Source organism: Protopterus annectens, chromosome 2.part0 (assembly GCF_019279795.1).
Source record: "Protopterus annectens isolate FY-2018-M chromosome 2.part0, PAN1.0, whole genome shotgun sequence".
NCBI classification, from domain to species: Eukaryota; Metazoa; Chordata; order Ceratodontiformes; family Protopteridae; genus Protopterus; species Protopterus annectens.
In genome coordinates, this window is record NC_056728.1 from 21,595,875 (window position 1) to 21,623,258 (window position 27,384).

The 27,384-nt window shown below is 44.9% G+C and overlaps 1 protein-coding gene across 1 annotated transcript in view; it reads right to left on the reverse strand.

Moving 5' to 3' along the window:
* Window positions 1-27,384, reverse strand: part of TRAK2 (trafficking kinesin protein 2) — a gene marked incomplete in the record, with an annotated part of 1,082,163 nt that overhangs the window by 182,921 nt on the left and 871,858 nt on the right. The window contains 1 exon segment of the mRNA XM_044060504.1: window positions 9,487-9,791. Coding sequence (XP_043916439.1) covers window positions 9,487-9,791 — 305 coding nt within the window.

Sequence of the window (27,384 nt, forward strand, 5' to 3'; positions counted from 1 at the left end):
TGTTAGCCTGTACTTCAGAGAAGTAGATACCAAACAGGAGAGGACCCAGGACTGAAATCTGTGGTACTCCACTTGTCACTGGTCTGAAGTCGGATTTGGCTACTTTCACAGTGTGGGTTCTGTCAGTGAGCCAGGTGGTAGCCCATCTTGTGACATAGGGATTTATACCTTATTAAATAAGGTTAGGGGTGGACCGTGCTTCACATGAGAGCCTGTTGCAGAGCACAGGGATACACTTTAGAGACATCTGTCTCACCAACATGTCTTATTTATTTAACAAGCAAAATTTAAATGCTTTGACTTAGTGGTTCTGATGCTGTTTTTACACCCTCTGCTACCCCCAGATCATCACTGTTCTATTAATGTTTTATTTTATCATTGTTTTATTACTGTTCTCAAATGTTTCCCTTCCCTTAAAAAAAAAAACACAATGGTCCACATCTATCAACTTTGGAAACACCTCAGCCATTCTTTTAGCTAGTATAGACAAAAACTTTTATAATCAAGCTTTAAAATTGACATGGACCTGTATAATGGTGGTGCTGAATGGTCATTAGCATCTTTGGGTAACACAGCCACCATAGCTTTTTTCTAAGATGCTGGTATCCCCGTCCCATTAAATTTTGTGAAACAACTCTTTCTAGATCTTTACCACATTTTACCTCCAACTTACAAATTTCCATAGGAATATCAGCTGTTTCTGGAGATTTCCCTGCTGATTGATTACACATCATTTTTATCTCTTCTCTCCCCATCTTAGCAATTGTTGAACCCTGTCTTCCTCTAACTTTGACATAGTTAAGTCTTTCCTGAATGACTGGATGGGAAACAGAAAATACACCCCTGGGATCCCACCTGTGTCCCTGCTGGACGGGGAAATAGGCGCGGACTTTCTGGGAACATGGGTGAAATTCTTGCCTAGGCTTATAAGGGCCTCTGGGCCAATAGCCTAGTATCATCCTATGAACCTATCTTCTTCTTATTCTTTCGGCTTTTCCCGGTTAGGGGTTGCCACAGCGAATCACCTGTCCGCTGCTCATGACTGGCAGTGGAGTTTTACAGTGTCAAGTTGCCAGCCCGGTGCCCAACCTTCCACTGAAGGCACACACACCTAGGGCCAATTTGGAGTGTCCAATCCACCTACAGCATGTCTTTGGGCTGTGGTAGGAAACCGGAGGAAACCCACGCGACCCACAGGGAGGACATGCAGACTCCGCACAGAAGACACCCCAGCCGAGGATCGAATCGGAGAACCTCTCATCATCCTATGAACCTATGAATCATAAATATTTCCATTTCTGTCCTTCTAGGTTTCCTCTTTCCTACACTTCATACAAATTTTCATAACATTTCAGAATTATCTCCATAGGATTTCTGTTATTTTTCCCATCACGGGATCTCTAAGTTTGGCTACAACTTTTTCTATTTTCCTTTCAAAAGGTACTCCAGTTTGTCCCAATATAATGTGGATCTTGTTTACAGGCAGTTCATCAGATACATTTAGGAATCTTACACAATTACCAGGAAATATGGTGGGCATCCTGTAACAAGCTTCTCCTTCTTCTTTTGGCTGTTCCCATTAGGGGTCGTCACAGCGGATCATCTGTTCAATTTCTTCCTGTCCTCTGCATCTTTCTCTGTCACACCAACCACCTGCATGTCCTCTCTCACCACATTCATAAACCTTAACTTACGCCTTCCTCTTTTCCTCTTACCTGGCAGCTTCATCCTTAGCATCCTTTTCCCAATATACCGAGCATCCCTCCACAGCACGTCCAAACCAACGTAATCTCGTCTCTCTGGCTTTGTCTCCAAACCATCCAACCTGGGCTAACCCTCTAATAAACTTATTCCCAATCCTGTCCACCTTCGTCACACCCAGTGCAAATCTTAACATCTTTACTCTGCCACGTCCAGCTCTGACTCCTGCCTTTTTGTCAATGCCACTGTCTCCAAACCATATAACATAGCTGGTCTCACTACCCTCTTGTAGACCTTCCCTTTCTCTCTTACTGGTACTCGTTTCTCACAAATCACTCCTGACACTCTTCTCCACCCACTCCATCCTGCCTGTACACTCTTCTTCACCTCTCTTCCACACTCACCAGTACTCTGAACTGTTGATCCCAAGTATTTAAACTCATCCACCTTCGCCAACTCTACTCCCTGCATCCTCACCATTCCTCTATCCTTCCTCTCATTCACACACATATATTCTGTCTTAGTCCTGCTGACCTTCATTCCTCTCCTCTCTAGAGCATATCTCCACCTCTCCAGGGTCTCGTCAACCTGCTCCCTACTATCACTACAGATCACAATGCCATCTGGAAACATCATAGTCCACGGGGACTCCTGTCTGATCTCATAACAAGCTAAAAGTGCAAAATTTGTCTGTTTTTGGTGATCAGGAAGGAGTTCAATTAATGCTGTCTGGGGGTCTCTGAGAATCTTCCTGTTAATGATATGGAGACACCACCACAGTTGCCATTGAATCTTAAAGCATGGTATGCAGAAAAAAGAAGTTATGCACTTATCATAATGTTCCAGGTTTGTAGTCCGTCTTGTTTACATTCTTGCTGGATGGGTTCGGAGCCGATTCTCTGCTCCAACTCGGCCAATACTAAAGCTCGAGAGCTTTTACTGGCTCAAGGCTAAACCCTACCCTACGGTGCCTCACGGCAATTCCCCAGATCTTGTTTGCAAGAAAGTAAATAGGTACATAACAGTCAGCAACTATTAATAACTATGCCCATACAAACAGAGTACTCTGTATTACTATCCATGCCAGGTGGACGGATAACTACAACCAGGTCAGACAGCATAACTGATAGTCCACCAGTTCCTCCAGAAAACAGTAAGGGGAAAGGAGGGTGGGACGCAAGAATGTAGGCGAGATGGACTAGAAACATGGAACATTATGGTAAGTACATAATTTCTTTATGTTACGTAGTCCTATCTTGCCGTAATTCTTGCTGGATGGGACAGCGTCCCTAGTACCTTTATCCCGGGTGGCTCAAGCAAAGAGACTCTTCAGCACAGTGGACCCAAAGGATGACCTATCCTGGGAGGCCAAATCCAATTTGTAATGAGTGACAAAGGTATGAGGTCTTGCCCAAGTAGCTGCTGCACAAATGGTATCAATTGGGAGTTTAGCTCTAAAGGCATAAGAAGTAGAAACTGCTCTGGTTGAATGGCCTTTTAAACACAAAAGTGATCTCTGTGCCAAACACAAAACTAATAAAATGAAACGGCACAGCGAATTCAGCAGTTGTAGGCAAATCTTTAATCCACACAAAGCAGGGAATCAAAACAAGCACAAATAATAACGCTGTTGTACAGTTGCTTCTTACGTTTTCGTCAGTCCACTTCATCACAATAAAATAACCCTAAAGATAAGCCCATTTACATATTGGGCTTATCTTTAGGGTTATTTTATTCTGATGAAGTGGATTGACGAAAACGTAAGAAGCAACTGTACAACAGCATTATTTGTGCATGTTTTGGATTCCCTGCTTTGTGTGGATTAAAGATTTGTCTACAACTGCTGAATTAGCTGAATGACCTTTTACTTTGGTTAGTAATTGTTTGCCAGCAGCTTTGTAAACAAAGGAAATGCAGTCTAAAAGCCATTTAGACAAGGTGACCTTAAAAACCATCAATCCTTTATTTTTATCTGAAAAGCAAACAAATAATTGGTCTGATTTTCGAAATTCTTTAGTCCTGTGCGGGTAAAACCTGATAATTCTGTGGACATCCACCTGGTGTAGTATGTACTCTGATTTATTAGTATGATTTAGGAAGAAAACTGGCAGTTCGATAGCTGTGTTGAGATTATGCTCTGAACATACCTTAGGAATAAAGGAAAGATTAGTTCTAAGTGAAACTCTATCCTTATGGAAAACAATGTAAGGAGATCGAACGGTGAGGGCTTGCAATTCAGAAACTCTCCTGGCAGACGTTATAGCCACTAAGAATAATGTCTTCCAAGACAAGAATTTCAGATCCAATGAAGAAGAGGGTTCAAAGGGTGGAGAAATTAAAGATGCACGAACTAGGTTTAGGTCCCAAGGCTCCAGTGGTTGCCTGATTGGAGGTCTGAGAAAGAGAACTCCTTTCATAAAGGTTTTGCATAAAGAGTGGGACATGATTGGATTTTCCATGTAGCCAAAATGATAATTAGAGATGGCAGCTAACTGAATTCTGATAGTAGCAGCTACAAATCCTTCATGAAAAATTGATGCCAGGAAAGACAGGATAGTCTCTCTATAGGAGCTGAGTAGGGATCTATGCCTTGGTATGCTGCCCAAATGGAGAACCTTTTCCATTTACTGGAATATAATTTCCTGGTGGAAGGTTTGTGTGAAGAAATCAGAATGTGTTTGACTGTAGTGGAAAGGGAAACACACCTGGCTATTTGTGGAATTGGAGCAGCCACGCTGTCAATTTCAGGGTGTGGATAGTAGGATGGAAAGTACAGTTGTGTACACTTACCATAAATGTAGATGTTCAAGTGTATTCACTGTTGCAGTCATTACATTTGGGTTATCTGCTTGCAGCAGCCCTCAGTCGGCCTGATTAAAATAGTCTTGGGTCCTGCGTCGGATGTTCCTCCTTGCTTGTTTATGTACCACACTACACACATGTCTGACTGAATCGCAATTGTCCCAGTGGGAAGAGAACTGTGAAGTGCTTGCAACTCATATAGCACAGCTCTCATCTCCAGAACATATATGTGCAAGTGGTTCTCGTGATCCTGCCAAGTACCTTGGACCGTCATTCCCAGATAAGGCGTCTGTGGTCAAGACTGCATTTTCTAAGCTGACCCGTATGTAACCACCATGTTTGCTCCCTCTTGCAGGAGTTTGTGATGAGTATTTGGTGAGATAGGGGGAGATCCTGCATTGACCACTGGGCAAATAGTAGCCACAGTGAAGTACTCTCATGTGCAGACGGGCTAGGGGAACTAAGAGAATGGTGGAAGTCATAGTCCCTAGGACCTGAAGGACTATCATGACCTGTACTCTGTCTCTCTTCAGCAAGAATCTGACTTGGTTGTGTAATGATTCTATCCTTTCTGGTGTCAGCTTTGCTGTCATGGTGGTTGAGTCTATTTCTGTGCCTAAGAATACAATGTGCTGCGATGGAGATAAGGCTGATTTTTTTAGGTTTATTGTAATGCCTAATCTGGCGCACAAGGATAGTCTCGTCCCTGGTTCTGATTAGTCGGTGCTTGGTGGTATCAGTGAGGAGCCAGTCATCTAGGTGCGGAAACACCTGGAATCCTTGACGTCTTAGGTGAGCCGTTACCACTGTCATGCATTTGGTGAACACTCTGGGGGCTGTAGTGAGGCCAAAGGGCAGTGTTCGAAATTGAAAATCACTGGCTCCCAGCCGAAAGTGTAGGTGTCTTCTGGAGCACCTGTCCATTTTGATGTGGTAGTACGTGTCCTGAAGACCTACTGAGCACATCCAATTGTCTTTCCCGATAAAGGGAAATATCGACTGCAGAGTGACCATTTGGAACTTCGATTTCTTTACAGACTTGTTGAATTTGCTGAGATCTAGAACTGATGTTCAGTCCCCTGTCTTTTTTGGAACTAAAAAGAATCGTAAGTTCCGGATCCTATTTGCTCTGTGGGGACTTCTTGGATGACTTTTTTTGCAGCAACGAGATGACCTCTGATGTTGCACGGTCTAATTGAATAGGTGGCACGTCTGGTAGAGACCGGTTTACTGAGGGATCGGAAACAAAGGGAATAAGGTAACCTTTGGATATTATGGTTTGTACCCAATGATCTTGGGAAATTTGTAGCCAGGAGCTTGGGTACAGTGAAAGACGACCCCCGACTGCCCCCAGAAACGGACAGTTGGGCGATGGAAGAGACTATCAGAGAAAGTATCTCCATCTCCCAGATGTTGCAGACCTCCTCTGCCGCGTGGGTGGCCTCTTCCGATATATCCTCCCTCCTCTGCCTCTAGGGGAGGGTTGACCTTGTACCTGAGGGAAACCTTTTTGGGATTTACGGAAACACGTTTTCCTCTCCTGTTTGACCCTTGGGATAGGGTCTAGAAGGAAGGGAGAAACGGACTCAGACAGCAGACAAGGTTTTCCCTTCCTGCTTGCACCTGGTCAAAGTCTCTCTTACCTGCGGTCCAAAAAGAGTTGAACCATCAAAGGGGACATTGGTAAAGGAAGACTTGAAAGATTCCGTGAAGTTACACAGATGCATCCAGGAATGTCTCCTAAGAGAAATTCCTGTTGTGGCTGCTCTGCTCGCTCCGTCCGCTGGATGGGAAATTTACCTCATGGAGGAGTTAGCTACAGATGTAAGGGTGGAGAGCTATGCAGATACCTTGTCCGTGAATCCCGAAGATACTGAACCCTTAAGGGCGTCTCCCAACTCCTTCAAGAGATCCCGTTGAAGTCCAGTAAAATGGGACATATAATTCAGCTATTTTAAGGTAAATGCCGCTGAAGAGAAGGTACGCTTTCCATACCTATCCATCGTCCTGGACTCCTTATTAGGAAGATGGATATTAGAAGATGTCTCAGACAACTCCTTTTACGAGGCTGCTGCTGCTACCACCACAGCATCAACAGGAACTCTCTTAGAAAGAAAGGACTTATCTTTTGGAGCAGTCATAAATTTGATTGGCTTCCTCGGGACAGGCTCCACTGTGTCCGCGGGAGTCCAGGCTTTCTGGGATATGACCCCCAAGAGCTGGTCATAAGGCAGTGTCACCCAGGAGGTGGAAGGTCAGGAACCAAAGGCCTCAAGGTACACTGATTCATCCGCAGTAGGGTTAGAGGTCTTCCAATCGTCCCTTTAAGGACTTCAAGGATGTCAGAAAAGGAGACATCTTCAGAGGGGGATTAGGGGACCCTTCTAACTCATCCAAATCAGTGTCTGATGTGACAAACTCAGGTGAGTCAATGTGCTTCCTCTTACAAAGTCTCTTCCGAGGAAGCTCTCCAGTGGGATAATCTGGGGAGGTCGCGGAAGAGGGGACACCTCCAATGGGGGCTGTTTGAGTCTCTGGTCTGGTTCCCTATCCTGAGGGGGTGGCGGGAGAGAAGAGGTTCCTGCCGGCTAATGGTGGGATATCGGGTCCAAAGGTAGGGCTTTGGCAATGGACAAAGTTTTCTCTACTGCTTATTAGGCCTTTCTACCTCGCTCTGAAGACTACCTCCGTTCCAAGGAGATGGAAGGTCGGCACCGAGCAGGAGGGACAGGTTCCGAAGCAAAAGTGGGAACCGAGAGGGAGGGTTGGTTCCGAAGAAAAGCCGGGATGACTATCCCTCACGGAGTTGACTCGAGAGCTTCAGCTCCCAGATCCCTTGGCTCCAGACTGAGCTGCTGAGGATAGAGTTATCGGTTCCGAGGAAACAGAAAGAATTCTTGGAACCGAAGGTCCAACATGAAAGAACCCAAAGTGTTTGGCTCAGAGAGCGAAGCAGTCGGAGGAGGAGCAGTAGTCTGTAAATGGGATGGCTCCAAAGCCTTTGGGTCTGAAAGAGCTACTTTTTAGCCAGAGCCGGGTCACAGAGCAGCCTCTTCACCACCCTCTCGATGTCCTCATCTGAAAGTGTCCTGGAGGAATGGGTGGAGATAAAAGGAGATCTTCTCCTCTCTAAACTAGGAGACCTCAATGTTGGTGAAGCGGGGTCGATAGCTGGTGAGTGTCTCAATACCGAAGGTTGCCTCAGCACCGAAGAAAACGAAGGCACTGAGACAGAAGTGGAATCGGAGCCAGAACTCTTTGGCTCCATCACGTTAGACTTTTTAGATGGCTCTGATGCTGGAACCGAATATTTTCTCTTCACAGTTTTGGGAGCTGTCTGACCAAGTTCCAGCTGTTCCTGTCACAAGACCCCTGTCTATTAATTTACATTTCCTCTCATTAAGAACCCTAGTACTGAAGGCATGGCAAAGGATACGGGGTTCTTGCAAGTGAGCCTCTCCCAGACAGTACACACAGCTAGTGTGACCGTCAGTCAATGACATTTTTTGTGAACACTCGTCACATTTCTTGAACCTCGAAGGGCAGTGTTCCTTATGTTCTCTATCTTTCTCTTTGGACATGCTGACAAGAAAACAAGGCTAACAACAATTTTCAATAACAACACCACCAACACTTAACTATAACTAACAGCAAAGTTATGAAGAGAAGAAAAAGTTTTTTTTTTTTAAAAAAGGAAAAAGTACTAGCACTCTGGGAGGAAAGGCCCTCTAATTTAAATGGGCAACTATGGCCCTCTAACTAAAACGGGCAGTACGATCCTAAAAAGGTGGAATAGGGGATCAAGCACTCAACCACAATCACACAGGTAATAACCAACAACTATTAAGAAAAAGAACGAGAAATAATAAGATTTATCCAAAAATCTTCTACTTAGCCAACGAGCCAGTAAGGAGATAACCTTGAAGCTTTCGCAGCAAATGAGATCTGGGGAATTGCTGTGACGCACCATGGAATATGGGTTAGCCTCGAGCCAGTAAAAGCTCTCGAGCTTTAGTATCGGCAGAGTCGAAGCTGAGAATCGGCTCCGAACCCATCCAGCAGGAATTACGGCGAAATAGGACTACATAACATCCCAAGTTTGGAGGGAGTGTTTTTTTTAGATTTAAACTATGACTTCAGTAAAGACACAAATTTGGATGTTTCAAATGCAGGAGAGCCTCAAGATCAGGCATTTTGTTGCTGACGTTTCTGGAATTGAACAGACATATTTTATGTGATCCATTCTTGGGCATGATATATGTTTGTTATGTCGGAATGCCCATTAGCTGGACTATGTCTAAAACGGCACCACTGGGGTAGCAAAGGCTTTAGGCAGTAACCAAACGCCTTGGAATAAGAGGTGCAAGCCAGTTTCTGCAAAGCAAGTTGGATTGATAAGCATCTCTTTTATGCTGACACATAATGGATCCCCCTTGAATGACACCACCTATTTAAACCAATTCTCAGTAAAGCAATGGAGCCACAGTACCAAAGCATTACTCCCAGAAGCACATGAGGGGAAACCATGATCACTTTCTCAGGAATTCCTATGTTGAATAACATGGAGGATCAGAAATACTCAAAGAAAGGATAGTCTCAATACAAATCTTACAAAAAACATTTTTAGTTGATAACGCTTCTCACAGCAAGTCTGATAAATGATCAGTGGCAGAAAAAGAACCAAGGAGATGTTCTTACGCCTACCTAAAAGAAAATGAAGAATGTTTCAACAAGCAGACTGGGACTGCCAAAAGTCTCTAAAATTCCAGTGATGTCAAAGGCCTATATGAACAGCGGACACTTATGGCCACAAAACTCCACAGTGGCATTATCAATATTAATATAGAGACTTATTCTTAATTAAACAGACTAACTAGATAGTTTAATGTTATATTCTCAAATCAATGAATTGCTCATTTATAATCTTTCTAAATTAACTCATCAACAGTACATTCTTGTTAACCATGGACCATTTTTCAGTACCTTCAATAGGTTTGACAATTTGTAGTTTTTCATGCATAAATGCTCGAAAACCACTGGATACTCCCGATACATCTGTAAAATCACAGCGATTTGTCCCTATGGAGAAGCTGCTTCCTGTTGGTGTGCTGCAGCCACTACTGTTTTCATCCATCTCTTCTGCTGCCAGAACCTGCAGCTTCTTCTCCTGCTCTTCCTCAAAGTACTGTTTTTCACTTAGGTAGTTGTCTCGACGCAAAGCCAGTCTCTGCAGAGCTGTTTCCAGATCATTCTCTCCTAGTGAGTTGCTGCCCAACTGAGAATGTGCCCTTTACAAAAAAGAAACGACAACAAAGATGGGAAAATCCCTTACAAGTAGACAAAAAACTTACAAAGTAAACCTTCAACTAAAATCGAGTACACAAAAGAAATACAACAAAATAAGATAATCCATGATCAAAAGAAAAAATGTGTACAGAAAGAGATCTACTGTTTCATAAAAGAAATAAAATTTATGCTAATAGAAACAATTTTCTGTGAAATAATAAGCTTTATAATAGACCTAAGTATGTTTCCTACAGCAGATATGTAACTATTTGTGTTACAATCTGTATGCAGTGTCACGATTTTCTTAGTTCTATTAGCACCTCTAAATAATAGCATCACACCATCTGGGTTGATGTAAAAAATGAATTGCACTCACTCAAGTTTTCCAGTACTTTCATGACCCAGCCTCAGATTATAGGTAATTACCGGACTACTGATCCATGAGGATCTTTAGAAGCTAAGCCATTCATTCCCATAAACTTTTTAGCCCTTACATTTTAAGTACAAATAACCCAGACATTAGCATAACATTTACATGTTGCCCCTATCCATAAGGGACAAGGATGATGAAATGGGTGACTTTGTGATTACCCACCCATTTGTCCACACTGTATCTGTATAGTGTAAGAGAAGTGCTTTGCTTTACATGGAGAGGTAGGTGATTCTACAGAAAAAGAAGTTATGTATTACCATAATGTTCCATCTGTGTTGTTGATCTTCATTCATTCATTCATTATCGACAGGAATCGGTTCCGTCCTCGGAACTGAGCCGGCCTTTTACCAAGCTTGCACCAGCCCTAAACTCTTCAGCTAAGGTTTTACCCACAATGCCCTCTTCCCTGTCACCTCAGATCGAGTTTGTCAGATAAAAGTAAAGCAGAGGCTGTCTCTGGTCAGAGTGAACCTATTTGGATGACACAGGAGCCAATGCGATCCCCTAGGAGCCTTTGGAGGGGGAAGGAGGGTGGGAAGTAATGAATGAATGAAGATCAACACAGATGGAACGTTATGGTACGACATAACTTCTTTATCTGATGTTGTTAATCTTCATTCATTCCTTACCGATGGGACAGAGTCCCCAACTACCTTTGCTCCTGGGAGGCCCTTATGGAAGGATGCTCCTGAGCACCACTGAACCGAACGATGCTCTTCCTCTGCTGGCCAAGTCCAGTTTGTAATGACTGATGAAGGTATGAGGGTTGGCCCAAGTTGCGGCCGCACAAATGTCATTCAAAGAGGCTCTAGCATGAAAAGCTGCAGAAGTGGACACTGACCTGGTAGAGTGGGCTATGATCCTATGTGGTATTGAAAGGTTATTTTTGTCATAAATGAGCGTGATGCAATTCCTCAACCATTTTGCTAATGTTACTTTGGAAACAGGACACCACATTCTGTGTCCTGAAAAGGCCACAAATAATTGATCAGATTTCCGGACAGATTTTGTTCTGTTAAGAAAGAAACACATTTGTCTATGCATGTCTAACAAGCGACAACAATACTCTTCTCTACTACAGTGGTTAGGAAAAAATACTGGGAGGTCAACTGTCTGGTTGATGGAAAGATCTGAGATAACTTTTGGCAAAAAAGACAGATTTGTTCGGAGTGATACTCTGTCCTTATGAAAAATAAGATAGGGATGCTTGATGCATAAGGTTTCAAGTTCTGATATGCATCTGGCTGACGTGATGGCTGTCAAGATTGCAATTAGATGCTGGTTCAAAGGGAGGTCCAGTTAGATTTTGTAAGACTAATTACAAAATTATTAATAAGGGGGTTGGGGACGGTGGCCTAATGGTTAAGGTGTTTGCCTTACAAGCACAAGGTGCAGGGTTTAAGTCTCACAAGGGAGAATTGGCTAGGCTTAAAATGGCTCACAAGGGCAGTTAGCTTAGTACTAATCTATGAACCTATAATGAGAGATCCCAGGGTTCTATTGGTTCTCTGAAAGAAGGTTTAATATGGATGATGCCCTTTTAGAATGTTTTGCAAAGTCTGTGAGACAAAAGGGAAGAGTTCTGAAATCCATTATGAGAATTAGAAATGGCAGCCAAGAGAATTCGAATAGTTGAGGCTGCTACGCCTTAATCAAGTAGGTTTCCTAAGTATTCAAGGATGGTGGTAATAGGTCCTGTAAAAAGAATCTAGGCTTTTCTTCTGTATTCACATCGATACTCTCTTCCACTTGCTGAGATAAGTCCCTCTGGTGGATGATTTATGAGAAGCAATAAACATATTACGTACTGGGGAAGATAGGTCACTCTGCCCGACAATCACTGGAAGTGGAGGGAACCAAGCTGTCAACTTGAGATTGCAGATGTTTGGGTGAATCAATCCTTGTGGGTGTGAGATCAACTCCAGGGATGGCTCTAAAATCCATAGTTGATCTAGAAGGTGAGGCCAAAGGAAGGCGAACCAAACCTATCAATGCCAATAGGGGGGCAATGAGGAACACTTTGCTTTTCAATTGAAGGGCTGTTTACAGGAGCAGGAGAATGAAAGAGAGAGGAGGAAAAGCATATAGAAGACCTGAGGGCCAATCGTGGACCAGAGCATCCCTCAGTGACTCCCCCAACAGGGGGATCAGGGCAAAGTAGTTGCTGCATTTGTGACTGCCTGGACAGGCGAATAGGTCGCAGCAAGGCTGGCCTCAACGTTTGAAAAGTTTTGCCACTATTAAGAGGATTGAGGGACCACTTATGAGGCTGAAGAATGCATCTGCTCAACTTGTCCGCAATCACGCTGGAGCTCCCGGGAATGTGTGCTGCTATCAGAAAGTGGTTGGAAGCTATCGCCCATTGCCAAATTCTCACATTCTCGACACAGAGGGTAGGATTTTGTTCCTCCTTGTTTGTTGATGTACCAGACAACTGACATGTTTGTCTGACTGAATTGCATTGGTCCCTGACGGAATGACAAAATCCTTGCAATGCTAAATGCACTGCCCTCAGTTCTAGGACGCTGATATGCAAACGGGCCTCTGTTTCTGACCAGGTACCTTGGACTGTATTTCCCTGATACAGCCCCACCCCCACCACATCATGGAGGCATCCGTGGTTACCGTGGCCTTGGGTTGATGGGGGCAGAAGGGGTGAGACCACTGTCGTCCGTCTGGTTTCATCCACCACATTAAGTCCTGCTTGAATCTCTGAGTCACTCGGATTAGGAAGGACAGAGAGTGCTGTTAAGGGGTACCACTGGGTTAGTAGTAGCCACTGCAGAAGTCTCATGTAGAGTCTCTCTAGAGGCACTATGGTGATGGACACTACCACAGACCCTAGCAGTTGAAGTACAGATCGAGCCGGGGATAGGTTGTGACAGAGTTATCAGCTGAACCTGGGATCTTATCCTTTGAAGCGTGTGATCTGGTAGGGATGCTTGGCAATATTTCGTGTCCAGGACTACCCCAATGAATTATAGGGACTGAGATGGGGTTCATAGGTAGGTACTAGGCTATCGGCCCTGGGGCCTATACAAGCCCAGCCAAAAGGTACCCTGGCTTTTGCCACCCAAGAAAATGATTTTCATGTGCCACTGTCGAGCAGAGCCAAAGAGGTGATCCCCGGGGTGACTTTCCTATTTCCATCCAATCCAATCATCAAGATTTTTTTTGAAGAGTGCTAATGAGGAGCTTTGTTTGATATAGATAGGTAGTTTATTCCAGAGTATGGGAAGTCTCTGGGACAGGAATCTATCCCCTCCGGCATGTTTTGTTTATTGTGGTGACAAGGTTTAGGTCCCTAGTGCGTGTAGCTCGGAGAGATTGGGAATTCCTTAAGTGGAGCATGTCCAACAGCTCTGGGTTTGACATAGCTTTGTATGTTAGGCAGAGATCACTTCTGAGTAGGCAATATGCGACGGAGTAAAGCTGGAGTTTTTTGAGATTGTGTAGGGCATCTGTTTGAGGCCAGTAATCCTTTTTGTGAGGTATTTCTGTGGCCTTTCCAGTTGTTGTAGATGTCTTGTGAGGTACATACCAAAAGGGGCATTCTACTCTATAATGGGTTTAATGAGTGATGAGCAGAGGGGAACAATGACCTCTTTTTTTCTGGATGAGAAACCTTTTGTGATGAGGTGTGCCATGTAGAAGGATTTCCTGACTACTGTGGCGATGTGATTATCAAAGGAGAGACTACTGTCCACTTGTGTCCCAATCACACTTTTGGTGTTAAGTAGACTACCACCTATGTGGTAGTTCATGGGTACAGAGTTTTTACCAAAGGGGATGGCAATGCACTTTTTGGCATTGAGTTTGAGGCCATGGCTTTGACACCAGGCATCTGTCTCACTGAGGCCCTTTTGTAGGATGTCCACATCATTAGGAGTTTTGATTATGGCTCCTAGCTTGCCGTCATCTGCAAACTTTATTAGCCAAAGACCTTCTGTGCTAGCCTGTACTTCAGAGAAGTAGATACCAAACAGGAGAGGACCCAGGACTGAACCCTGTGGTACTCCACTTATCACTGGTCTGAAGTCGGATTTGGAGTCTGCTACTTTCACAGTGTGGGTTCTGTCAGTGAACCAGTTGGCAACCCATCTTGTGACATAGAGATTTATACCTACTTTAGTGAGTTTATCTGTAATTCCAGAGTGGGGGATGGTGTTGAAAGCCTTGGCAAGATCTAGATAGGCTGTGTGAACCACCTTACCCTTGTCTACAGCTTTGGTGATTGCTTCAAAGAAGTCTATCAGGTTTAGGAGACATGATCTGCCTTTTACAAACCCGAACTGGGTGGGGTCCAGAGTTTGGAGATTACCAATGTCTTTGTTTAGAAGTTCCATGATGATATGTTCCATGGCCTTGCAGACCAGGCTCATCAGGCTAATGGGGCGGTAGTTCCCGGGGTCCGAGGTGGTTCCCCCCTTGTGGAGTGGGATAACCGTCTCTGTGCGCCATTCAGCAAGCACAAAGCCTGAGGTGAGGCTATGATTGAACATGATACTTAGGTGGAGTGCCAGTTCGTTATGTAGTTCGTGTAGAACGCAGCCTGGGATGTTGTCTGGTCCCATGGATGCTGTGTTCTTGGCTTTGGAGACTGTGGTTTTTACCTGTGCAGCCGTGATTACAGGAACTCTGCATTCTTCTGGTATAGGGATGGGCTCTTTACGGGGTGATGGGGGGTAAAGTTAGCACTGAACCTGCCAGGATGTTGGCAATATCAGTTGGGTTTGTATATTTAGTGCCATTGTGCTGTAACACAGAGTAGATCTGAGTGTTGCCATTGAGATTCTTGACATAGCTACAGAATGCTTTGTGGCTGTCTTTAGAATCAGTGGCGATTTTGTTTTCGTAACTAGCTTTGGAGGATTTTATCAGGGATTGCAGCTTCTTACTGAGGCTGACCAGGGAGCTCCTCCACTCAAGGGATTTTACTCTCTTTTGCAACAGTTTCTTCCTTCTGTTGTACAGTTTGTTTATGGCAGGGGACTACCATATTGGCTTCCTTTTTTGGAGGATAGTGTATTGGTTCTGTTTGGGATAGCACGATCCATGCACTCATGTAAGTGCTTATAAAATGCAATTGTGTAGGATTCAGTAGTCTTAACTGTATTGCCCATCTGCATGGGTGTCATGAAGTTCACCACTTCTGTCTTAAGCATGAAGTCAGCTTTGGAGAAATTTTTTATCATGGTTTCCTTAATGGGGGTGGGGGCAGGATGTGGATATCTAGGGTAATTAGCTTATGGTCGGATCGGACCAATGAGGCATTGACTTCAGGTGTGGAACACCGGTCACTCATGTTGGTAATGACTAGATCTAGGATATTGTTGCCCTGGTGGGGGTGTGGATAAGTTGATCCAGGGCAATGGAGTTTATGAATTCCAGAAAGCGTTGAGCAAAGGAGTTGGAACACAAGTAGTTTTCCCAGTTAATGGTGGGGTGGTTGAAATCGCCCACTATTAGGGTGTTTGGTTGAACCCTAATATTTTCCAGTACATCAAGAAAAGAGGAGTGGGAATCCTGGGGCATGGTGGGTGATCTGTAGCAAGCTACAATGTGGATTGCAGTTTTGCCCAGAGTGAGTTGCACTTGGATAACCTCAGCTGCATTATGCTGAGCAACTAGCCTGGAGGTGTGGATATCCTTAATGAATATGGACACACCTCCGCCTTTGGTGTTCCGGTCCAGGTTACATGGCCGAAAAGTGTGGTAGGAGTTACAGCCTGGTAGTGCAGGGGTGCTCTCTGCAGCCCTGAACCAGGTCTCAGTCACTGCACAGATATTAATGTTCTCCATTTTAAGGAGTGCCTCGAGTGAGTGCATTTTGAGATTTAGGCTTCTAGCATTGAGTAGCATCACCCTCAATTTTTGCTTGCCTGTTCTTGTTATGGTGGTGAATTTGTCATTTGAACCTTGCCTAAAAAAGGCACTATAGGGGTGGCAAGAACCTTAGCCAGTATCTGGAATTCCAGGGGTGACAGGTGCAGGCCATCTCTGGCAAAGCATCGTGGTCTGTCGACCATGTCATCCCAGGCAAACAGATACTGGATCCCTTTAGAATGGCACCAGAAGCTTAGCCAATTGAAGTCAATCATTTTTCCTTGTACTGTGGCATCATTCTGGGTGATGGCAGAATGCTACTCAAGGCTAGGGTCATACCTGCCTGGGCTACAAGATCGGATAGCTCTTCCATGTCTCTTTTCATGTAGTCCAGGGAGGTACGTCTCAGGTCGTTCACACCAACAACATGGACAATGACAGAGTTATATTTGTATTTGTTGTGGAGTGACCTGAGTTTGTGGGTTATGTGGCGGATCCTGGCACCAGACAGGCAGCTGACAGTAACCTTCTCCTTGTTTAGCCTGGTGAGTGGGACATCAGTGTGCCTAACTATAGAGTCACCTATGACTAGTGTGTTGGGTACGTTGTTTTGCCTTACTGGCTGTGGTTGAGTGGCACACTGAATCTGCAGGCTATGTGTCATTTGGGTTGTGTTGGGGAGTGGAGGTTGCTTGCATTTCTGCTTTGCAGGTCTCTGTTGCTTGAGAAGATTATTACTGAGAGCCTCCGCGAATGTTTTTGTGTTTCTATGTGTGGATTTTGGTGGTGTAGATTTAGTGAGACTATGTGATGAGTGTGGTGTGGTGAAAGTATTTACCTTCTTCTCTTGACTGTCAAGTTCAGTCTTGATTGGAGAGAGCTTTACCACCAGTTTGGCTAGACAAGTGCATCTCTCACAGGTTGTAGTGTTGGGTGGTAGGAAAAGAAGGTTGTCTGTGTACATGAGGCAATTTCTACATGGCCCCAAGATGCCCATATTCATCAGATAGACAGGAGAGAACACTGGCCCTTGGATATGCCAGAATAAAAAACTATTTTTCTCTAGGTAAGTGAGGAAAGTGAGTACAAGAGCTGTTTTTCTCTAAGCAAGTGAGGAAAGTAAGTACCTAAACTGTTTTCCTCTAGGTAATGAGGATTAAGGAGTAATTAGTAGGTTATTTAGTGCTTACAAGTTCTGAACAAGTGCTGATCACGAATAAGCAAATCCAAGTGCTAAAACTAAGAATCTGTACCTGGACTAAACTAGTTAAAGGAAAGGGGGGAAACAAGTGCAAATGCGGGCTTTTAAATCAGAAAGTTGAGAGAGATGGAAAAACTGCCCAAACGGCCAATAACTACAATTTCTGGGCCAGAACCACTCCTTATGTGGTAGATAGGGTACCTAGTGCTTACCACTCCCACTGATAAGCTAGAAGGCTTCCCTCCAACACAGAAAGCTTGGGGGGGGGGGGGCTCAGAAGCTTACATACAGTCCTGGATACAGCAAATCTGAAAAGGGACTACACTAGTTACAGGAAAGGTATTTTTTCATAGATATATATATATACACAGAAAAGTAGCTAAAACAGCACTAAAACAATTCAAATGCAGTGCAAGCTAGCACGGGTATGTAGCAATGTTAGACCAAACAGTTAAAAAAAATGCAATTAAATTAAAAATGACTAAAAACAAGTGCAGAAGGAGTCTATTAGGTAGAATGAGGTAAAGAGATGGGACTGGGGGGAGTGTCCCAAATCAAATCTACAGTGGGGGCGGGCAACTGCAAAAGCCTCCAAATTTAAACAAGACAGGAATAGGGAGGGTGGGTTTGGGAAAACCAACACCTTCAGCAGAGATCTGAAAAACTATACAGTGAAGCAAAAATAACAGTGCACAACTCTGAAGTCAGCCAGCAATGATATAAAATTAGTCAAACAATAATTACCAGTACACAACTCTGAAGTGCCAGAAAAATATACTCAGCTCTGTATATCTCCAGATAGTTTGAAGAGCACTCTGTCAGGACACGGGAAGGATCCAGCAATGATTTACTTCTTCCAGTTTATGGATATACCCAGATGTTGAGCTATTTTCAGAGTATATAAAAGAGTCTCTTCCAGTACACGCTGGGTGGAGGTGGTGAGGAGCCAGTCGCCCAGATAAGGAAACACCCGGAATCCTTGTAGTCTCAAGTGAGCTGTTATTACTGCCATGCACTTGGTGAACACGGTGGGAGCTACAGAGAGTCCAAAGGGCAAAAAGTACAGTTGTGTACACTTACTATAAATGTAGATGTTCGAGTGTATTCACTGCTGCAGTCATTACACTTGGGTTATCTGCTTGCAGGTAGCCCTCAGTTGGCCTCATTAACAAATTCTTGGGTCCTGCATCGGTTGCTGTCCCTTCCTCCATTACGTCAGGTCGTCAGGGGTATAAAACATGCAGCCGACACCATTACATCAGTTTTTCTTGCCCCAGATGTCAGATGCCCCCCTAATGGGAAGCAATTAAATATAAAAGCACAAAGATATGCCTCCAACAAAAAAGCAAATACACCAAAAAGGCTTTTAAGCATAGTAAAGGAAAATAGAGGTATAGCCAAAAGACATTAGGGGGCTGGAGGAAGGGTAACCAGGACTGCAACAGTGAATACACTTGAACATCTACATTTATGCTGAGTGCACACAACTGTACTATGTTCTTCGTGTTTCACTGTTGCAGTCATTACATTTGTGTAGATTCCCAAAGCTATGATTGGGAGGAGGAGGAATTTAGATAGCAGTAGGGCCAGCTATAAGGTCCTGCAAGACTGCAGTGGCAAAGCCAGCTCTGGATTTAGAGAAAATTGGCAAATGATAATGCTTGGTGAAAGTATGTAGAGAACACCAGGTAGCAGCTTCTAGAATGTCCTTGGTAGGGACGCCTCTGAGAAAGGCTGTAGAGGTAGATGCAGCCCTGGTGGAGTGAGGTTTGATCCCCTGGGGGATAGGTTTTCCATGGTACTTATAGCAGAAATGAATGCAATGGCTTATCCATTTAGAAATGGTTTGCTTTGAAATAGCATTAGCCTCTGCCCCTGCAGCAAATGCCACCAGCAGTTGTTCAGATTTCCTTTGAGGTTTAGTCCTGTCCAAGTAGAATCTAAGTTGTCTGTGCACATCTAAGGAATGCAGTATCCGTTCCCCTTTATTCTGTGGACTGGGAAAGAAGGCTGGCAAATGAATGGACTGATTAAGAGCCACACTGGATACAACCTTGGGCATGAAGGATGTATTGGTTCTGAGGGACACCCTGTCTGCATGAAAGATGATGAAAGACTCAACTGCCATAAGGGTCTGTAAATTCAGATACAATTCTAGCTGAAGTGACTGCTAAAAGGAAAGCTGTTTTCCAAGAAAGAAATTTTAAGTCTGCAGTAGCAGCTGGCTCGAAAGGAGGTAGAGTGAGTTTCTCCAAGACAAAGTTAAGGTCCCAGGCTGGGGTTGGAGCTCTCCTGGATGGTCTCAAATTTGTGGCTCCGCTGAGGAACTGCTTGAGCAGTGGATGAGAGAAGAGGGGAGGTTCTGTGCTATAATGAGCTGAAATAGCTGAGGTGTGGATTTTAACGGAGGAAAAAGACAGGCCCTTGTTAAGCATCTCAGTTAAGTATTGTAAAATCTGTGGTAAATTGGGAGCTGCTGTGCTCATGTCTTGAGATTGGTTCCAGGCACAGAATCTTTTCCATTTTTCAGCATAAGATTTTCTAGTATTAGGCCTCCTTGCCTCTAAAATGATATCCATCACAGGTTTGTTGAGGGATGGTATAGGAGAGACTACGTAATTAGCCAGGCTGCAAGGTTCAGTGTTAGAAGCTGAGGGTGCAGAATCAGGTTCTCCTGCTGAGGCAGCAGGGAAGGAGTCTGAGGCAGGTGCCATGGAGATAACTGTGACACACTGTGCAGGAGGAGGTACCAGTGTTGGCGCGGCCAGTCTGGAGCAATCAAAATCATCCTTGGTTTGTCCTCTTTGATTTTTAGAAGTACTTTGGGGGGCAGAGGCAGAGGGGGAAGGCATAGACTGATAGGTTTTTCTAGCTGAAGGACAGAGCATCCACTTTCCAGGCTTGTTTGTGGGGAGTCCTTGTGCAAAATTTGTCCAACTGGTAGTTCTGGGGAGAAACAAACAGGTCTATATCTGGGCTCCCCCATTTGCTTGTCAACATGTTGAAAATCCTTGGTTCCAGTTTCCACTCGTGTGGATCCATGAGGTTTCTGCTTAGTCTGTCTGCCAGTGTATTTAATTTTCCTGGCAGGAATTGAGCTTGTAGGTGCACTTGGTAGCTCAAGGCTGTGTTCCACAATGCCATGGCTAGTCTGCAGAGGGGATAAGAATGTGTACCCCCCTGCTTGTTTATGTACCACATAAGTGGTGTTGTCCGTCTTTTCCATTAGTTGTCCTGGAAGAATGTGGTCCTTGTAGGCTGTCAGAGCATTCTGTACAGCTAACATTTCTTTTTGACCGATATGCAGGTGCATTTGACTTGGGTTCCATTTGCCTTGAATGCACTTCCTTGCCAGGTGAGCCCCCCCATGCATAGTCTGTGCATCTGCTAAGGTTTGGGAGGCAGGGGGTGGTGTGTAAGGTAGTCCCTTGTTTTGGTGGCAGGCCTCTGCCCACCAAAGAAACTCTTGACGTAGGCAAGGTATGATAGGTGTCATTGTTTCTAGGTCTTGAGAATGTTGACACCATAGGCTTTTTAGGTACCACTGTAGTTTCTTTATATGCAGTCTTGCATGTGGAATTAGAAGAATGCAGCAGGCCATGAATCCCAAGGCTTGCAGTATTTGTCTTGCAGATAGCAGGGTTTTTGTGGCCACTTGTTTGAAGTAGGTTGTCAAATGAATTTGTTTCTCTGGTGTGAGGTAAGCCATCTGAAAGTTGTATTCAAGCTTGCTCCCAGGAATATAATTTGTTGACAGGGTACTAGGGGTGACTTCTTTTCGTTTATGGTGTACCCCAGACAAGTTAGAACCCTTTGCACAAAGGCCAGATGACTCAAAAGTAAGTCATGGCTTTCTGCCTAAATTGGACAATCGTCCAGGTATGGGTATATTTGAATATTTCTTTGCCTGCAAAATGCAATAACTGGAGCTAGGTACTTTGTGAATACCCTGGGCGCAGTAGATAAGCCAAAGGGCAGTGCAGAGAACTGATTGTGTGTGTAGCCTGCTTTGAAGCGTAGGTTAAATTCTGCAAGATTCCCTGACTGGGATGTGCAGGTATGCTTCTTTTAAATCTGGTGTTGCCACCCAGGCATCTTTGCCTAGCATAGGAAGTAACTGGTGAAGAGTCAGCATCTTGCATTTTGAAATCTCCAAAACGTTGTTTAGAGTAGACAGGTCCAGGATAGGACGCCATGAATGGTCTTTTCTGGGTACCAGGAAAAGTCTCGAGTAGAAACCTGGCACCAGTTGAATAGCCCTCATGCTTAAGAGAGAAAGTACTTGTTTTGGGGCCTCTGCCTACTGATTTGGGGGTAGGTCCGGCCACCCGCTTGGTGTTGGCAACATGTCTAAGTGAAATCTGTATCCATGGGACACTATATTTAAAACCCATTTGTCCTGGGTAATGAGTTCTCAATTCTTTGCATGAAGAGCAATCTTCCCCCCCAAAGAGGCAGTCAGTTAAGTCCTTGGAAATTTTAAAAAGAAGTCATTGAGACAGTTTCCCATGGGGGGAGTCTTATTATTACCAGATTTGGAAGTGGAGGCCCCCCACTGCTTAGTTCTGCGTGTCCTCTGGGAATGAAACCTGGATTTTTTGCTGTGTCTGGGTTTGGCTTGAGAAGACCTAGAAGGGGCTGGAAAGGACCAATTCTTAGAGGGCCAGTGCCTACTAAACCTAGGAGGCTGAACTTGTGAAAAATCTTTAACCATTTGCATAGATTTAACTTTATCTTCCATCTTTTTAAAAACTTCCTCAGCCTTGTTGCCAAACAGGCGGTCCTGATTTAAAGGAGTCTTCTGAGAACAGACCCAGTAACAGCAGCCCTGCAAGAGGCCTCTAATGAATCAAAACCACATTGCAAAGTATGTTTTCCAACTTGTTCAGCAGAATGCATTAAATCCTGTAATTCTTTATTTTCCACACAGTCAGAAATCAACATAATTTTCTGTTTAAGCAGTCCAATAACATGTTGCTGATACTTTAACATATGAAACTGGCAGTTTAAAGCCCTAATGGCCAAGGCTGCAGAAGTGTAAACCTTCTTACCCCATCTATTCAGTGCCCTGGAGTCTCTATCAGAAGGGGCAGGATTTTTAGCAGTAGAAGCCTTAATGCCCTTGGGCCCCTGCATAATTGTCTCTGGATCTGCAATAGGATTTTTAAAAGGAACTTGTGGGATTCAGGGACCCTGTAGTATCTGTCAGGTTTTCTGGGAGCAGGAGTCAGGGAATCGGGGGCCAAACTAGATTCCGAAAAAGCATAGTCAACAATGTCTAGTACAGCAGGAATAGCTAAAGGCCTATGCTGAGGTGGTAGAAAAAAATCCCTAAGCCTCTTTTTTGAATCAGAAAAATCCTGGCTTTCCCAGTGGAAATGCTCCCTTAGAGTATGCAAGGTTTCCCCAAAAGAAAAATCCTCAGGAGGGGAAGCAGAGGGAATGGAGTCCTCTGCATCAGAATCTTCACAAGTAGATAAGGGCAAATCCAGATCATCAGAAGAATTAAAAAAAAACAGAATCCTGATCAGAAGATTCATAATCAACTTCAGTCCTAGGCCTCTTAGAAGGGGGGGGTTGGCTACCCCTGATTAGAGTTATTAGATCTTCAGCCATTCTTATCATTTGGCCTGTGCGTAGGTTTTTTAGGCATGGATCGAGATTTAGGCCGAAGTAAAGAAGGAGGGGTTGGTTTAATATGCAAGTCCGTAGGCCTGAATACACTCTCAAAAGCCGGTGCCTGCACAGTGGCTCTGGACCCATCCAAGGTAGAGACATCCGCGGGTTCCATAGTTGAAGCATCTTGCGGCATACTGATCTCAGTAGAGGCCTGCGAATCAGAAGTAGCGGGTATCAGGGGCTGCGAAAGCGCCTCACTGAGTACCGGCGCCTCGACGACCTGTCTCTGTCTTTATCTTTGCATTTTTTTGGAATCCCAGTAGTCGGATGGCTAACCAATGACATTTCTGGATAATTAAACCAGGAACCGAAATATTTAGAGGCGAAAATATACCGACGACGGATAGTGCGCTGATTAAATAAAGCACAAAACCGACAGCAAGGTACATCGTGGTCAGGGCCTAGGCAAGGAATACAGTTTTGTGTCTTTCGGCTTTTCCTGGTTAGGGGTCGCCACAGTGGAACTCCGGTCCGCTAATGATTGGCAGTTGATTTTTACATACCGGCTTGTCAGGCCTGACGCACAACCTTCAACGAAGGTATGCCCATTCACGCATGTCTCCACGCAGAAGACGCTCTAGCTGAGAATCGAACCGGACAGCGTCTTACTGTGAGGCGACAACTCTACCGCAGCACCACCACCAGGAATTAGTACAAATGAAAATCATTATGAGGTATTTGCTTTCCACAAGTAATGCAATTATTAACTTTTACTGACATCGGTAAGGAGCAAGAAAAAGTTTCCCCAACGGGGTACTTAGCTTTAGTTGAAGACTTCAGTTCTGAAACTCGAAAATGAAAATTTCAGGAGTCGGCCGACTGGCACTTGTGAACTGCTTCTGCTTCTGGCACCGCACAGCAAGAAAGACTAATGTAATGGCGTCGGCTGCATGTTTTATACCCCCTGACGACCTGACATCATGGAAGAAGGGACAGCAACCGATGCAGGACCCAAGACTTAGCTAATCATGCCAACTGAGGGCTACCTGCAAGCAGATAACCCAAATGTAATGACTGCAACAGTGAAACACGAAGAACATCTCAGAACTGATAATGACTGGCCCCATACACGGAAGCGGCGGTATCTTCTTGAGCGATTGTCCATTTTTATATGGTATACGCATCTTGAAGATCTATTGAGCATATCCAATAGTCTTTCTTCAGCAAGGGGAGAATAGACTGAACCGTGACCATCTGGAATTTCTCTTGTTTGATAAACTTGTTTAACAAGCTGAGATCTAGAATCGGTCTCCAGTCCCCTGTCTTTTTTGGCACTAAAAAGAATCTCGAGTAGAATCCAGATCCTATTTGGTATGGTGGGACTTCTTGGATGACACTTTTTTTGAACAGCTTTTGAATTTCTAGTGCTGCTGCTTCCCTTTGACTGGGTTGAATGTCGGGAATTCGGGTAGGGGTGGTGGGGTAGAGGTTGAAAGGAATGTGGTATCCTCTGGTGATTATCCATTCTACCCATGAGTCTGTTATTGTATGCCACGCAGAAAGGTACAAGGAGAAACGTCCCCCGATTGCTTCCAGAGGAAAGCAATCGGGCCGCTCTTCAGGAGCGCTGATAGGGTTGGCCAGAGAAAGAGTCTTTGGAACCCTGGTCACGCGGACCTCCCCTGCCCCGAAAGGGGCGCCTTCCATTAGAGTTACCCCCTCTGCCTCTAGGGAAGAACTCAGCACGTGCATCACGGAAATGACCCTGTGATTTTTTGTGCCACATCCTTCCATTCCTCTGGTTTCTAGAATAGGAATGTTGAGGAGCCGAAAAATGTACACCTACTGCAGTAAGGGCCTTGCTGATCTGCTTGCACCTTGCCAGTGTGTGTTTAACTTTAGGGCCGAAAAGTGAAGTGGCTTCAATTACAGCATTCAAGAAGAAGGACTTTAAGGGGTCCGCAAAGTCGTATAGGCTGGTATGACGATGCCTGAACCCGCCGCTCTGGCAGCTCCTTCCATGGCATGGGATATCAGATGCATGGAGGAGCTGGAAATGGATTCGAGGGTAGCTAGCTGTGAAGCTACTTTATCCCAGACCTCATCAGACACAAATCCTGCTAAGGTTTCAGACAGTTCATTAATCAAGTCTCTCTGGAGCCTGGTAAAGTGTGCCATATAATTCAAAGACCTGACTGCAAAGATCGATCAAGCAAAGGCTCACTTCCCTAGCCTGTCCACCGCCAGACACTCCTTGTTGGGTGAGTGGACAGTCTGGCTCTCCTCGGCCAGTTCTTTCTTGGTAGCAGCTGCCACCACCATGGCGTCTACTGGAAGACGCTTTGACCAAGGTGGATGCTGTTCTGGGGGTGACAAAATTTTGTCCAGCCTCCGAGGAATTGTTTCAGTGATGTCAGGACATTTCCATGCATGCTGCACAATGAGCTGGACAAGCTCGTCTGCAGTGGGGTCACCCAGGAGGTAGGGGGCTGGGCACGAAAAGCCTGCAGGAACACGGACTCCTCTGAGGAAGGGTTGGGGGGCTGCCAGCCACCCCTCTGTTTCAAGACCTCAAGAATGTCTCCAAAGGACACCTCGTCGGAGGAGGACCATGGGGATCTTTCCCCATCATCGAAATCCATGTCTTCGGTCAAAGACTCTTCAGAGGAGTCTACATGCTTCCTCTTGCATGATTTCTTATGGCGAACTTCCTCAGTGGGACCTTCTGGGGAAGACTCCAAAGAAGCAGCACCCTGGGGCGGGGTATCCTGAGGCTCTTGTACCCGGTGTTCAACAGCAGTGGCTTGTGTCAGCTGTGGCGCAGAGAGGGTGCTGGGTAATGATTCCGACACCAAAGGATTACCTACTGAGGCAAGGGCCCTCTCCATGGCCTGGAAGGCCAGCAAGCCCGAAGAGGGATGGGAGCCCGGAACCGAGCATGACAACCTTGGAACCGGGGTCACACCTTGCTCCGACGGACCAGCCACCAAACCAGAAGTTTCAAGATGGCTGTGTACCGAAAGGACACCCGAAATCGTGGACGGTGCCATGGAAAAAAATAGGTGCAGAGCCAGGTATTCCGGTGTCGACGGGACAGCCAAGATCCTGAGAGGGTCCAGGTGCCGAATGCAATGGGAGCCACAGGGACGTCTCCTATACCACGGTGAGGTCCACCTGTGGAAATGAAGTAAGGGACGCTAATGTCAGTTCAGGGGGCTTCAAGGCTTGCACAGCAGTTGAAGGAGGAGAGTAGCCTGGAGTCTGTGGGGAAATCTGACTACCTTCAACATGGAGAGTAATCTTTGTTAGAGTGGGGATCCCTCTGGCCGTCAGCAGCTGATCGACAAGGTGCACTTCATCCAGTTCTGAAAGGCTCCTAGTTGACCGCATGGACAATCCTGATGGGGATTCAGGCCTCTCTAAGAATGGGCTGTACTGATGTCCCAGAAAAGGGTCTATCAACGATGAATATCTTGTCATGGCTTGCATGGATGTATCCAATTTCGAGTCAGTCAGAACAGACAATGGTTCCGAGGGTGGATACGGTGCAGAGAGCAACGGTGCTGAAAAAGCCTGCACCGATGCTGTTGGTACAGAGGTCTGTTCGGAGGCCTGTAAAGTTGGCTCTGAAGTACACGCTTTTGGCATCGAGGTAGGTATTGGGGACATAGCCAATGAAGACTGTGTCGAAGCCAGAGCCGAGGTCGATGTAACTGTCAAAGTTGGTTCAGGCAATTTTTGAATTTTAGTCTTAGGTTCCTTAAGGAACCTTAAGATCACTGGAGGGGACGATGGAACCAAATAAGCATGTGGTCACTTTTTGTGATGTTTGCTAGGAGGGGATAAACCCTCCATCCCAGAGATAGCCTCCGAAAAAGGCGTTTTAAAATCTTTCTCTCATTTGAAGTTCTGGAAGAGAAATTTTTAAAAATACCACAGGGTGGCTGAATAGAAATATAAGGGACGCCCAAACAGTAAACGCAAAGATCATGTATGTCTGAGTATGGTAGTTTATGGCCACACTCATTACACTGTTTGAAAACAGTGGTGCCTTTCTTTTCCGACATGACCAGAAAAACACAACACTCCCACTTAAGGGCAAGTAGAAGAAAAATATACTACTATACCAAAACAGAAATATATATATATATTTTTTTTGGGGGAGAAAGATAAAGAATAGAGGAATTACCAACGATAGTAAGACAAGGGGTACCTTAAATGTAGGAAGGAAGATTACCAATAATGGTAGAAAGATTACCACAAGGGTAAGGAAAGTGGGAAAGGAAAGATCTTAAAATTAGGGAAGGCAGTGGGAAGTGCAATAAGACAAATAGAAAAGAGCAAGGTAAAAAAGTATGAAATTTCAATATCTAAGAAGTAATAAAATTAAGTTATAACACTTAGCTTGTGAGAGCTGGCTTGGCACAGCTTTATGGCAACATGGCAAATGAGATCTGAGGTGACAGGGAATAGGGCATTGTGGGTAAAACCTTAGCTCGAGAGTTTAGGGCTGGCA